At 49.0% G+C, this 15,574-nt stretch overlaps 1 protein-coding gene across 2 annotated transcripts in view; it reads right to left on the bottom strand.

The window, feature by feature from the left end:
• Positions 1–15,324, bottom strand: part of LOC133356567 (prestin-like) — a 32,588-nt gene extending 17,264 nt beyond the window's left edge. For both annotated transcript variants that reach the window (XM_061574152.1, XM_061574151.1), the window contains exons 1-2: positions 15,202–15,324; positions 893–1,120 (exon numbers count right to left, since the gene is read on the bottom strand). In XM_061574152.1, coding sequence (XP_061430136.1) covers positions 893–1,056 — 164 coding nt within the window. In that variant the 5' untranslated portion in view covers positions 1,057–1,120; positions 15,202–15,324. The remainder of the gene's footprint in view (positions 1–892; positions 1,121–15,201) is intronic.
• Between the last annotated feature and the right edge of the window lie 250 nt (positions 15,325–15,574).

Raw genomic sequence — 15,574 nt, 5'->3', positions numbered from 1 at the left:
GCCACACCTGTTGATGCCGTTACCGTCACCAAGCCGCTGGGCGATAATGCGCTGGCGTCCCTGATCCAAATGTCAAATTCTTAAATTACCCGCAAATTTCTCAAAATTGCGACAGCCGTGATGTCTGCTGCTGGCATCAGTTTTTGTCCATCACATCAGGTTTTTGAGATCAAATATTGCATTTTCAATAAAAACTGCAGAAGAAAAATATAAAATAAATGTGGATATCTACATAAAATGATATTATAAACACACTATCCTAAAAATACAGCACCATATTTTAACACTAAAGCAGTCACTGACTCGCAACAACTTGCAATCATAAGTGACAGAGTTAATTTCGGGTAAAATCAATGAAAATGGGGTATGCCGATAGCATAAAATGAGATGTGATAGAGCAAATCTGAGATCAGATTTGGAATCGGCACCCTGAAATTAGTCTAAAACAGCTGCAAAAGTCCAGGCCAGAAAAAACTGATTTTTTTTTTGTTGACCAGTGTTGTCTAGGGAAAGCTGTTGGTGGCCACCGGCGGTCAGATGTTGGTGGTCATAAGAATATTTTCACCTTACTACCCACATTTCATCACTGCAGCGCATAATAACATGACCCCCCCCCACCCCCCCCACACTGCGTCCGTGCCCCGTGCACCCCGTGACGGCAGCTCTCCCTGGGTATGCTGCGGTTCGGAGTGGTTGCGACGTACCTCTCCGAGCCCATGGTGCGATAGAGCAAATCTGAGATCAGATTTGGAATCAGCACCCTGCAATTAGTCTAAAACAGCTGCAAAAGTCCAGGCCAGAAACATTTTTTTTGTTGTTGTATTCAATTAACCGGAAGCCGTCCCCGGCCGAAAGCGCGATGCAGAGCAACGCTGGGGATGCCGCGACTCACTGCACGCAGGAGAACAGGCGCTCCCGCAGCGTGGGCGGCGGGTGCTCCGCCCGCATCGCCAGCCCCTCCAGGTCCGCCTGGCTCATCGGATGGCGCGCAGAGCCCTCCGTGGACCGCCCTCCCAGCTCTCGCTGCCGCGGCAGCGACCCGTCGCTCAGAGCCATCGCGGATCCGCGAGCCGGCGTCGTGGTCCAATCGGTTCAGTAGCACGTCCTACTTTGGCCAACGCTACACACAACAACGCGCAACAGAGGAGGGAGAAAACGTATAACTTAGTACATTTGGTATTCGCGCCATTGTTCAAGCGCACGGCCGTCACGCAGGAAGGCGTCGGTGTGTTTCACGAGAGACGCGCAGTCTGCAGTCGTTGCACAGCCAGGGTTGATGTTGCCGTGTATTATCCCAATTCAGTAATGTGCCGTGTCATTTTTCAAATTCGAAAAATTTGGACCAAGATGCCGGTACACAATGGCCTTCTCTTCTCAAATTACGTCACGGGATCCTCCACGTCAGCTGTGACGCAGACGGCGCGTAATATCTTAAGGTTATTACATCCGCAGTGTTAACCAGGGCAGCCTGCCGGATTGGAACCGCGGTACTCTGCAGCAAGCGGCAAACGCGCGGCCGTTGGGGCACCGCTCCTCGCACATCGTCACCACCACCACAACCACCACCACAACCGCCACCACAACCACCACCACCACCATAACCTCAGCACCGCTCCCGCACATCACCACAAACACCACAACCACCACAACCTCAGCACCACTCCCACACGTCGCCACCACCACCATGGAGTCGGTGTGGGAAGAGCTTTCATCTAGTCGTGGATAGATAAGCGCTGACTATGATTGTAATGATCATGAGGATGATCATCATCATTTATTTAAATACTCATTCAATAAACAAAACACAATTAGGTACGTCGAGAAAAAGGCCTGCAGCAATGTTTCGCCGCAGGGCGCGTTTGGACTTGCATGCGTCCCGTCACAGGCCCGCGGCTGATCAATGTGATTCTGCAGAGGTGGTGGATGTGACAAAAAAAGCCCTTCACAAACGCCATCGCAGCAGCCGCAGCAGCACCACTACCTGCCCTCTGGGTGAGCTTTTGACCGCCGTGTCTTTAGCTGATGCCCTTAACCGGCGTATAATGAAACTAGGTTCTGAAGTATACATACAGACCATGGTCACCAATGAATGCACAAAAACCAAACCACATTCGTTCGGGTTTTTCATTTAAATCTACAGATTTCCGCAGTGAAAATAATGATTTCCATGAAGCAGGTCGGCTCCGACGATAAAGCCCGCACCGGCTAGTGTGGGTAAGATGGGCTATTGAAGAGACATATTCTTAGGTTTTTTCGGTAAAGTCACGTGCTGTGACGGTTCCACCTGAAGCTTGTGTTGCCTCCGAAACGTCGTGATTTTTATTTTATTTTTATTTTACTTTTATTAATTTTAATTTTTTACCTACGTGACTTTACCGAAAAAAACCTAAAAATATGAATCCTTGCAGTCACGAAAGCTTCAAATCTAGAATTATTGAAGAGACGACAGAAATAGGGTAGGATTAGTGCCCAGTGTCATCTGCTGGGGTCGTTTCCGGACACGTGCGATGTCACGACGATTGGACGTCAACAGCACAACCGGCAAACAAGTGGGATACACAAAGCAACGTCTGCTCCCGACAGCTCTGCAAGTGGAAGGTGGCAACACCTCGGACTGCGGTGTAGACGTTGGCCATTTGGGAATCGCAATCCCTCCCACACCAGTGTTCAAGAATTCGCTCGTATCAATTCAACATTTCGTCAAGTTATTCCAAGGGATTGTTCAATCGTCCCCAGAAGGGAGGGGGGGAAAAAAACTAAATAACAGAATCCGCTGACACGACGCGGGCTCTCTGCAAGCCAGAGACGCCGCCTGCCAACGTTCATATGCGCATTTCCAGTGCAGCCGGGCACAGTACAAGCCCTGCTCGTGACGCACAGCTGTCTGGAATGCAGCGCATCGGTCGCGATCAGTTGAGTTACACAAGCAGCGTTTCGTAATATGTTGTTAACAGTAACGCAACGGTGTTACGTAATTATTCAGTGGCGGTGCAGACAGCACTCCGTGTTCTTCGATTCTACGATTTCGCGTTTCAAACCCAACAACTCGGTGCGTGTGTTGCCAATGGACCAAAATCAGAATCTTTATTTATCCTGGAGAAATCCTATGGCTGGTGAAATGGGTGCCGCATGGGCTGGCAGCGTTCGTATTGCAGCGGACTGCCCGACCGCAAATGCTTCCCCCAGAAGCGCGCCACCGACCCATGGCTATAATCTTGAAGCTGCAGCTGCTGAGAAATCTACTCGCGGGCACCAACCCCCTACTACGAGGCTGAACGGGGCTGTCTGCTGAATGCAGAACAACGTCTTAGCCTCGCGCGGTCCTCATGAGGACGGCACACGCTGGGTACGATGGGCGGCAATGTTCACATACCGTATATAGAAGCGTACATAGATGTAGAACGTGGCAATTGGGCTACAATTTTGGCGCACGATGATCGACTGTACCGAGGCAATGCCTCAAATTCTGTTCTATTCTTGGATATGGCAGCACTACGTTCAGGAGCCAGATGTAATGTCAAGTTCAGCTGGTCACGATAAGAGGGCTTCAGGGGAGGGTGTAGTTTTTTTGCTCCTCCGTTGAAGGAGAACAGACTACAGTGGGTTTCACTGTGGTCCATGGTTCGGTTTGCATGGCCACAATCGCACGACGATTATGATGGAAACGCACGCATCGATCTGTTGATGTTCCCATGCGGATGATGGTCACACCACTGCCTTCGAGGAGGAGGAATGTCAAAGCTAGGAGGTGTGATGTTTTGGGTCTCGAATGAGGAGTCTTTTCTGGATGTCCGGGTTGTTCCACTCCGTTCGCCAAGCGTTCTTCCACAAATGAAACGAATGGGACAACCCTCGCTGCCTCCACGCTACCGGACCACAGCCCAGCACCACGACCGCCCGACAAATCTGTACGCGTCACCGCAGAGTGCAGACGGAACCCGGGAGTACGTACAGCCGTGCGCCGTGGTGCCGAACGCTGCCCGTGGCAAGACATCACAAGCGGCTGCAGCACATGGCGCTAGCCGCGAATCCAAGATACGGGGAGCCAAGAGACATGGGAAGCCGAGAAAACACGGGGGGCCGTGTCTGTGGGTGAGCTCAGGGCACGCGGATCACTCAAGGACCCTCACTGCCACCCTCAGGAGCTCTCTCAAGAGAGAGAGAGAGAGCCGTGGTGGAATGTGGCCTCGAATCAGAGTGCAAGGCAAATGCACAGCAAAGCCCTCGTGCACACACGACTTCAAAAACACAGCAAGCCTCAACTGGGACCCAAGGCTACCAGAGAGGGACCTTACTTACCAAGGTCTGGCAGTTCCGCCAGCCTGCTGGTGAGACTGCATGCCGGTCAAAACCCGACCCAGAGTTTGTTTTTAATAAACCAATGTTGTTGAACATATGCAACGCCAGCAGGCCATGTGGCTGATGGGATTTGCAAAAAAAATGTACATTTAATGCGGAGGGCAAATATTTGTTCGGGATGCATATTGTCAGTTTATGTATTTTGCGACTTATATTCTCAACGACGCAAGCGATTATGCGACAGATCATCAACCCACTGCCAGATGCAGGCCTCCCCACACCCTTTCGGTCATGGGCGTTGAATGACCATACTTCACCTCGCTAGTGAGTCCGGGTCGTCGGTAAAAGGGACTTTGCTAGGAACCGTGTAAATATCATTCATCACTGATATTAGCTGTGGCCCGGAATTGAACTTGGGTCGCTGGGTTCATAGGGCAGCGCGCTAATCACTGCGCCACCGCTCCACCCAGCCTAATCTTATTTTATTTCCATGTTCATTTTGGTTGTTAGAAAGTATATACGGTATATATATATATAGAAACACACACAGACAGCGAGAGTTTACACAAACAACTAGCAGTCGGTGAAGGGGCAGCCTGCTATTAAAAGCAGAAGATTACATCTGCCGCTGTGTGGCTGGGCGCTCCTTTTGGGAGCAAAATGAAATAACAGGAAATGTGTATTTGGGTTGCGGCTTCCTATATAGCCATTCCCTGCAGTCACAATACGGCTCACGGTGGTCACCAGAAGTCTGCGACTACATTTGCCACTGGGCTACAAAGTGAAAAGCTCTGTTGCCACTCCCACAGAGAGCTTGAGGAAGTCAACAGATGACTGCACACACAGCAGAAGACCAAACATTCAAGTGACCATTCTCTACGATACCCACACCAAGCAACTATTCTCCACTATAACCACATTAGGCAGTGTGGCCAACAGAAGCAATACACCAAACCCTACAACAGTTTGTTCCATCATCACATGTTTTATTTCTCACCCTGAAGCTCTTCTTGCAGTGCGACGCTCCCCAGCGATGCCCATTCATTTTCTCAAGACACTGCACCGGTTTTGACTTCCGCCCTGCCACCAGCGAGGTGCGGCATCACACACCAATGGCTCCGGGTGGCCAAACGTGACGAGCGAGCGCAAGAGAAGGCCACAGACGTCGCGAGGAATCAAGAGCGAAGCCGCAGCAGCAGCAGCAGAGTGCGTCAAGCAATCCAAATGATGCGGTGGAGCCCTTTGGGTGGCAGATTTGTGCCAGAAAGATGCCACGTGTTAACCAAAAATAAACTGACTTCACAATCGGAGTAAGAATCATTATTCATCCTGCTGGAATCCCATGAGCTGTGGAGCTCGTTTGAACAGATGTCTAATAGGTGTGGGCCAGCGAGTTATCACGACAAACAATAGCAGAAACGATAGGAATGCAAAACAGAGAAAAGGTCAGCAAGTCACTAAAAATAATGAAATTAAATAGACAGTACATATACAAATTGCATAAGTATATACATTCCTGCCAAATTTTCAACACAAATACAAGCTTGGGCAAGGCAGCAAAACAACAACAAAAACCAGTCCCAGACCACACAAGACAAGACACAGTCCCTTAGTGACATGGCACAATGAAAATGAAATTGGCCACAGCAATAAACCTGTGGCAGCTGAAAAGCCATGGATGGGTTCTTGCCGATGACACCAAGCAAAACAAGAAACACCACTGGAAAATTCGAATCCAGTCGAGGAAACCCCACCGAGTCGGTGTTGATTCTCTGTTTTGGGCCGAGGCAGACCCTTGGCTCATTAGTTTATTGCTTTGTTTGCTTATTACTCACAACTCCAAGATGCATCGCGGTGTTTTCAGCCACCGTACAAGGTATCGTGCCGGCGTCTGTGTGCAAGGTAGCCCTGCACTCGCGCACAGCGACGGAACGACTGCGTCTCAGCGCACCACCAGGCGCGGTTGGCAGGCAGTGAAGCGGCGATGACCACTGTTGAGTTGACATTCGTGGAATAAACAGTGCGAGGATGCACTGGGTTCAACAACTTCCAAGCACGCCGAGACCATGACGGCACTACTTACGCTGACTCCTCGCTTTTCCACGAGAAAATCACAGACAGAGAGAGAGAAATCCGGTCACGATTTGATTCGAGAATTAATTCTATTTATCTTGTTTGTTTCGTTTATATGTTACGAGCTGTACTGCCCGGCTTCGCCCGGGACTTGGATCCACCACGCGCGCCCACCTTTGTCTCCCCAGTGGCGATGTTCACACACCACAGCAGTTACTCGTTTGAGGCCGAGTCGACCTAGGGGAGGCCCAGGAGCAGTTTAAATAATCGTTACCGGTGGTGGCCGTCAGCGGGAATCGAACTCGGGTCGCCGGGTTCGTAGCGCGGCGCGAGAACCACGACCCAGCAATGCGTTACGCTTCCACATGCGCGGGTCACGTGACAGATTTGACGTCACAGCTCACTTGCCGTGCTAAAAATTGTATGCATTATTGAGCTCCCCCCCCCCAAAAAAAGCGTATTTTTATAATTTTTGCATGTGTACAGTCTGGAAAGTACCCACATGGCAAATTTCCAGTCTGCATGTCGGGAAGTAGGCTAAACATTTTGAACAGACACACATATTCACAACTTTGCCTTTTATATATATGGAGATGACTTGTTTGTCCTGCCTCGTTCAGCCCCGATAGCCTACCGGTAACATTTGCATTTTATTTCTGCAAATAATCGTTTCGTGCATGTACGATTCGTTGCACGTACTCTAAAACTGATTGGAATTGCCGAGGTGATAAATCATTACAACATCGCAGGCCAAGGTCTATCTACTGTTAGATGAAGGTCTCCCTGACCCTAACCTCTCAGTGCTGTGAAGCCACAATCCATCTTCCTAATGGACATCGACTGATCTCATCCCTCCATCTCACACACACACACACACAAGAAACAAAGACAAAGATCCCCCGTGTAGCCTTTAACAGACTGTTGGGGCAAGTGGTGTTAGCGAGCACATATTAAGGACACACACACCACATAAAGGTACTCATTAAAGGCAGAGTCGCTGAAGGGAAGGCCCAGGACCGGTTCAAATATTCGTCACTGTTACTGGTCATGAGCGGTATTTGGACTTGGGTCGCCGGGCTTGTAGCGCAATGCGCTACCTACTATACTGCGAGTACACGTGAGTGTACACACAGTGTGCACTCAAAAAGACGTTAAATATACACACAGGTATACAAACTACATCAGCTGTTCATTGTCAGTAAGTGGCAATTACATCGTCATAGAGCTTGTTCCAGGCTAGGTACACACACAAAGACGAGCTCACATCATCACTCAACCTCGACAATGATCGTCTTCTCAGGCGAATTATGTCCTTTGGCTGACATTCCTTCGTGGACCTTGTCCCTCGGTATATCGCGCCTTCTCTCGCTTTCCTTAAGAGTGTACGCCGCGTCTACGATGTGTGCATGTTCCCTGGCCCACACGTCCCTCTCGCACTGCCCGCGTGCGATCCCAAGCCGCGTCTCGGATTCTTTGCCCAATATTCTGCCTTTTGCTCCATTTACTTTGCCAGTGTGCATATTTTTTTTACTTTTGTACCCAGGCCAGAAAGTTAACATGTGCAATGATTAAAAACGTTATTCTGAAGGCACATTGCGATGCTGCGTTTCATTATCAAGCTCAGCTCAGCAAAAGCCCTCTCTTCCACCCTGATCACCCCCCCTCATTTGATTCACCAATGATTCCTGAAAGTCTTTGACCAGACAGGTAGCGTGGGTTAATTAATGAGGCCCCCACTGGTAGATCCGGCCTCTGTGGAATGTGGCTTGTAAAAGACTCTCTCTACCCACCCACTAATTCCCACACTGTATGAGCCACACACACACATACATATATTCATACATTCGTCGAATGTATAGCCCCTATTCAAAACGCACCGGGTTAAACCCTACGACCAAATCGTACGGAGTGCGCCCTCGCCGTCCTGGATGGCGACCACCGCCATGTAGTCTATAAAAAAACAGGTGCTATAGGCTGCCGCGAGGCTATGCTGTCACGAGCAAGCCGTGCAACAACGTCCATTGCTGTACGGTACTCTACTGTCAAAGTCTATGCTCCCCACTTTCACCAAGTCACGATAACCAGCACGGTGAAGTACGATCAAATGACTCCCAAAAACCCGTACGATGTCGTGAAGCCCTCATCGAGCAGTGGCTACATCAAGCAGGCGGTTCACATACGTGACTATAACACACACTGGAGTAGGCGTGCGATGGTTCGGGGGAATGGGGGCGAGGAGATCGAATGGTTGAGCGTGCAGAATGAAAAGAACCGCTCCTGTTGACAAGCCGTGCGGTTCCAGTGGGCTGCTTACCCCAGAGCAGGAGACGGACGGTCGTTAACCAACAGCCGCTTCTGACTCGCTGTGTAACTCCAACCATTCAGTCCATCAGATTATGGGTCATTCTAGATTTGCAGCTTTCGTGACTGCAAGGATTCACACTCTTAGTTTTTTCGGTAAAGTCACGTAGGTAAAAAATTAAATTAAAATTAATAAAAACAAAAATAATAAAAATCACGACGTTTCGGAGGCAACACAAGTCTCCGTCATCAGGTAGGACCGTCACAGCCAGATTTGCTGTATCAAGTGAGGCAAGGATTCCAAGATGCAAGTTCTTAAATACAAGTTAAGGGGGAGGGGGGGGGAGCTTATCAGAATGTGGTAGCCAATGAATGGAACGTATTGGGAGGGGGGGGCGGGGCTAAAAGAGGTGTGCGTAGACGTCGACGTGGACGTGTTTGTGTGCTAGCCCTAGTTGGTGCACATGATGACGTATTGGAAGGGGGGGGGGCTAAAAGAGAGGACGAGGAGTACGTGTACGTGGACCTGTTGGTGCACAAGCACCTGTTGGTGCACATGATAGAAGAGAACGAAAATGCCCGTGTTGTTTTTACCAGCGTTGGCTGAAAATCAAATACGAAAATGGAGAATACTGTTAAACGCTGGGGATGTTAACACTCGGTAAAGTAAAATGGTGCCCGTCAGATAAGATGGTCCAAAAATGTGTAGTTAAATCTTTTTTGCATGGTTAGTTTATGGGTCACCGGGACAAAAGCTTTTGAGCAACATTGCTTTGAGCTGTCCAATCCTACACTGGATTAGATATACCCGAGTCTCATCAACAGAGTCATGTTAATCAATAGTTACCGAGTTGCCCAATGTTACAGGCAAGGGCCCTCTGTCAGCAATGGTCGATGTCCGTCCATCACAAACTCGGGGAGAAAACTGTGATGCGCCGTCGTGGTGCATTGTGGTGGAAAAGACAATAAATTGTAGGCGAGGGCCATTCGTTCCACACCAACATGAGTCCACGTGGCAGCTGACGTGTAGTCTGAACCCGTAGTAGGTTCGTAGCAACAGCGTAAGCTCTCGTTGTCAGTGGCCAAAATTGAAGACTATAAAACTGAAGACTTCCAAGCAATCAATAAAGTCAATATTCCGACTTAATGATTCACTCAAACCCTGTCGCTTCCGTTCACACGCTTTACACATTTTACATGTAAACGTGTACAGTAACCGGAGTTCATAATATTGTCAGGCACTGTCTCGTATCTTCTCATAAAGTACCTCGTGTATTTCCTTTGCGTTGTTAAAGTCGGTATTGTGCAATATCCTGCAGCACAGGAAAATAAAGTTTCGAGTTGATTTTGCCGAACGAGATGAGAACTCACGAGGCCAGGATAGGGTCCCATTTGCAGAGCGACCTGGGGGGCATCCCCTTGCCAGTAGGGGGGCAGGCAGGGGGGTGATGGCTGCGTGTGATCCCAACCGAGTGTGTTTGGGGGTCATTTTAAAATTAGAAAAAGTTGGGCCCCGACGGCAGCACACGACAGCCGACTCTTGCAAATGACATCACGGGGTCTTTAAAGTCCACTGACAAAGCAGACGGAACATCGTATTTTACTATTATATTGCCCGTGTAGCAATAACCGGGGCGGCCGCTAGAATTAAACTCGTGAGCCTCTGCAATAAGCGGTGAACGTGCTATCGCTGGGCGGTGTCAATGTATAGTTAGAATTTGCACAAATCTTTGCGTTATTTATGTTGACAATCTTGGTCACAATGTTCTGATATGCAAGAATTGTACACCCTAATCTTGATTTGAAGCTTTCGTGACTGCAGGAATCCATACTCTTTGGTTATTTCGGTAAAGTCACATAGGTAGAAAAATAAAATAAAATAAAAAATAATCTATGGTGTCAGGTACAAGTACCTTGGTGAACCAAGAGACTACATCGAAGCTGACAAGCAAATCATCTGAAGACAATGAAATGTCCTTGATTATAGAAACCAAGTGAGCCGTGTTAAGTACTGCTGAGGTGGTCTTGCCCGTGAATGGAAGCAGGGTCTCAGACAGAAATCGTACCAGTTTGTAGGTAGGCGAGTTGATGATGGAAACGATAGGACGGAGCGGGGTACCTTCTTTATAGATTTTTGGAAGGCCATAAAATCTGGGTGGTCTAGCAGCCAAAGGTTTAAGAGAAAGCTGCTTGGTCGGTTCGATTAGAAAAGTCGAATTAGTGATGCTATTGTTGATTTTTGTAGCCAGGCGGTTGGTAGGATCTTTGTTGATTTTGGTATAACTGCCATTATTAAGAAGGTCCTGGATTTTGTTGTTGTATGTGGTTTTATCCATGATGACCGTGGCATTGCCCTTGTCGGCTGAAAGGATGACAATGTCATCTCTCTTTTTCAATTGAGCGAGTTCAGAGCGCTCGTCTCTGCTGACGTTACTAATGGGTTTCTTAGCGTTTTTGAGGATGGCGACAATTTCAGATCTTGCCACGTCTGCTGGTGATGTGACCCAAGCCTTTGAGGGCTACGTCAACCTGGGCAATGATATCATCCACTGTGATGTGTTTGGGGGGTGACTGCAAAGTTCAGCCCTCTAGCTAGTACCGATTTTAGGCTATCGGAAACTGGGTTGTTACTCCGATTGACAATCTTGTCAACATCTAACTTTTTAATGTGTGGATCTGGCTTCTTTTTTGACATGATGTTGAATTTAGCAATCAGGTTAACTTTACATTTGGTTGACATTGTCGTGGCAGAAGAAACAGTCATGTTATCTACAAGGTCCCAATCAGATGTGGACATTGTATCTGTTAATGCTAAGTGTTATTGTAGGAGACATGTCTAAATTATCAAGTTCAAAGCAGAGCAGTAATTGTACACCCTGTATAACATGTTTGTATTTTTCACCCAAATCTGCCTTACAATACAGAGTTTACACGTTAATGGGTTTTGCCCGATCATAAATAAACAAATTATGCCAATAAATAAACATCGGCATGTAATAAGGCTAATTTTAATGTATATACGATTTAACTATGAACATAAACAGTCCAACAAGACAAAACTAAATAACATAATCAAAACCAAAACACGGGCCGGGCAGTAACACCATGTATAGCCTGCCATCCCATCTCATCCCCGACTTTCCCATCTCATCTAAGCCCAACCCAAACCACTGCGCCACCACTCTCTACAGGTGCGAAGTATAGTGCGAAAATAAGAGATTCTGCGAGTCTGGGACACGTGGTGAACCTTCGTTTAGAACCAGAATTTGCTGAGACGCACCATTCGCCCACACGCACGTACGCAACACTTAGCGAATGAAACAGCTTTGCGGCTTTAAAAAGGGCTGTGTGAATTCACGGCCCTTTGTAAAAGTCAGTGCTAAAAGATATCTTCCATGTCACTCAGTGTTAGGGTTTTGACCATACTTCACCAAACTGATCGAGGTCAGGGGCAGGTGGGGGGTGGGAGATCCAGGACCTTTTCATGTATGGCTTGTCACCGACGTCCACCGTGTCCGGGAATTAAACTCAGGTCCCATAACCACTGCTCTCCACTCCCTCACACATTTCACTGCTTTAAATAACTCGTACCACTCCAGACAGTGGAATGACCTTCGTCACACACCAGTGCTGGACCTTCATCTGTGAACAGGTAAGAGCCCATGAAGACCACGAGTCTATTTTTCAACGGAGAACCGATTCTCAACACACACACACAGCAAAGGCAGAAAATTCCAAAGTGTAAAAATTGGCCACCGTACGGGATGATAAAGCAGTCACTTTGTGGTCTCTAATCGTTACCTGCTGGCCGTGTTGAGACAGTGGCTTTCGAAAATAAGCCGCTCAGACCCTGTTCCGTATTTAGCACAGCGCTCCGCTCCTTGTATCCATGTAACACGACTCTTAAGGTCAACACCTGCCCATACCCAATCCCCGCCAGCGAGTACGATGCACAGTATTCGCTCAATAAAAACAGCAGAACGCGTTGGAAACGGCAGCGGTTCGACGTGGAACAACAAGGCAGCGACGCGGCTCTGTGGCGGCAACAGTTGATGGGGTCACGGCAAGAGACCGCTCCATCTTCTCGACCGCACACGGCTGCGGAGTGGGCAGTAGTAGAGCGACGAGGGTTGGTGGATGAACCTGTCCGTGCACACAGAGAGTGTAACACCCCCTCGGACGCGTGTTGGGTGTAGTGCTCCAGCTCCCACCCACACGACGAGCTAGCATGACGAGCTAGCATGACCAAACGGGTTACATAACCCGTTAATACACACCAGTTCATGCTTTCATGGACTCTGTCCAACCTCTCTCATCTCGCTGTACACCCATTCCGTGTCCTCCAAATCCAGCAACAAAGGCCTCTATCTAAACTTGGAGCCGTCTTCCACTCGATGGGAAGCCACTCCCGTCGCAGATTTACATCGCGGCGATGTGCATGTCTACCCCTGGCCACCTGTGATGCAACACTGCCGTACTTATCCTGACTCTTTGGTTCTTTCGGTAAAGTCACGTAGGTATAAAATAAAATAGATCACGACGTTTCGGGCGCAACACCTAATAACGGACGCTGGTGTTGCGCCCAAAACGTCGTGATCTATTTTATTTTATACCCACGTGACTTCACCGAAAGAACCGAAGAGTATGGATTCCTGCAGTCACGAAAGCTTCAAATCAAGATGACTTATCCTGTTCAAGGTGTCTACTCCGTCGCCTCTTCGTCTATAGAGTGCCTACAACATCACCGTGTATCCCTTCATGTTCCCCATCTGCCTTGTCGTCGCCTACGGTCCACTAACTCTGCATTGTCTTGAGAGCCAGATACCCCGGTGTATCCCACATAACACTGTTTGTGCAAGTGCTATTCAGCAAGCGCCTATGAAGCCCTTGCACAGCGTACGTATGTATGTGTCCTGTGGGCAACACCACGCCAGGCCGCATTGGTCTCTCCCCAGTGCTAACGTTTACACGCCGCATAAAAGTACTTATTTATCTATTCGAGGCCGAGTCGACCTAGGGGAGGCCCAACACCCGGTCACATAACCACCACTGATGTAAAGTCATGGCTGCGAATCGCCGAGTTCGTATCAGAGTGCGCTTACAAGAGCGCCACCGCTCCCGGACTCTGTAACATTACTCACGTGTTTACACCATTGGAACCTCCTTTGCCAGTAGCAAAATATGATAATTGGTTTTTTACCCTTTTATCTGGCAACAAAACTGACACCTTTTTTACAAGGTGTAAATGCTTACCCCGAGCTATCATACGCTGATGGTGCATTGTCTTTTGAGTTGTGCGCCTTTTGGCGTCATCTGGTCCAACACCATGTGAGACTAGGCTATAAGAAAAGGTGTCTCGGGTGTGGACCAATCAACTTCAATGACAGTGCATACATTATCAGAGTTATGTTTTTTGTTTGAGTTCTGACCGCAGGTATTGTGGTCAATGCAAACATGACTCCTTGTAATAAAAAGGTGTCAGTCTTGTTGCCAGATAAAAGGGTAAAAAAAACAATTATTATCAATTTCGAGTTAAAGCTTTCGTGACAGCAGGGATTCATCTTCTTGTTTCTTTCGGTAAAGTCACGTAGAAAGGAAGTAATAAAATAATAAAAATAAAACATAATAAAATAAAATAATTCTCACGACGTTTCGGCTACAACGCAAGCAGCCGTCTTCAGGTGCGTTGTAGCCGAAACGTCGTGAGAATAATTATATTTTATTATGTTTTATTTTTATTATTTTATTACTTCCCTTCTACGTGACTTTACCGAAAGAACCAAGAAGAATTATTATCAAGTGGACCGCCGAATCGTGGCTCACGGGCGAACACGGACGACTGAACTGGGGGTGTTAGAGGAGCAACAGCGATCACACGTGGATGAGAACACACGCGCGTTGACGAGGGAGATGGAACACAATCGGAAAGGTCACCGAGGAGCACGTGGAGACAGGGTGAAGATGAACCCACCGGCTCGCCCCCTTTGATGATCGATGGCGGCGAGTGGGCAGCGGACACGGACGTCGCGATCGGTGGTCGAGACTAACAACGGAGCGGCAGCCAACGGAGAGAAACGCGGAGCGATGAAACCGGCTCGTGTGGCCGTGCCAGATGCTCATCGCGAAACCCCGAGCGGTAGCGACAGTGTGTGGGAAAACTTTCATCCAGCAGTGGATAGGTCAAGGCTGCTGGTGCTGCTGTGTCGAGGCTAATGGGGCAGACGACGTTGTACGAACGTGCCAGAAAAAATAAACGACTACCGAATCGAACGGTGGCCACAATAACAGGCGACCATTCATAGAGCGCACATCCCCCGTTACTCCACAGGGGTCACCCCGCGCACCGGCCCCCGACCACGCCCGGGCAGGGGTCCCCAGGCCGAGCGCTGACGGGTAAGCCGCTATCCGAGCACCGGTGTCTGACTCGCCCGACTAGGCCTCGCCTCGGTGATTCCGCCTCGACGCGCCGCCCGGACTTTCCCTGGCTCCGAGGGGGGTCCTCTCGGTCCGGCCCGAGGCACCTCGTACCTGCTGATGCTGCTGTTGCTGCCCGACGTTCCAGGTTGGCATCCGTGAGCGGGAAGCAGCGTCCACGGCACGGAGCGGTGCCTTTAAGCGGGGCGCGCACAGGCACACACACGCGCGTGTGACGTCACGGGGGGCGGGGGGTGGGGGCGGAGGGGGGCGGGCGAGATAAATGTGAAGTCATGCTGGCATCATCATCAGCAGCAGCAACAGCATCATCATCAGCAGCAGCAGCATCAGCAGCAGCATCATAATCAGCAGCAGCAGCATTATCAGCAGCAACAGCATCAGCAGCAGCAGCATCATCATCATCAGCAGCATCATCATCATCAGCAGCAGCAGCATCATCATCATCAGCAGCAGCATCATCAGCAGC

This window comes from Lethenteron reissneri, chromosome 54 (assembly GCF_015708825.2).
Source record: "Lethenteron reissneri isolate LAM-NWPU_2019-01 chromosome 54, ASM1570882v1, whole genome shotgun sequence".
NCBI classification, from domain to species: Eukaryota; Metazoa; Chordata; class Hyperoartia; order Petromyzontiformes; family Petromyzontidae; genus Lethenteron; species Lethenteron reissneri.
Note: the sequence above shows the minus strand (reverse complement) of the source record. Positions and strands in the feature narration are given on the sequence as shown.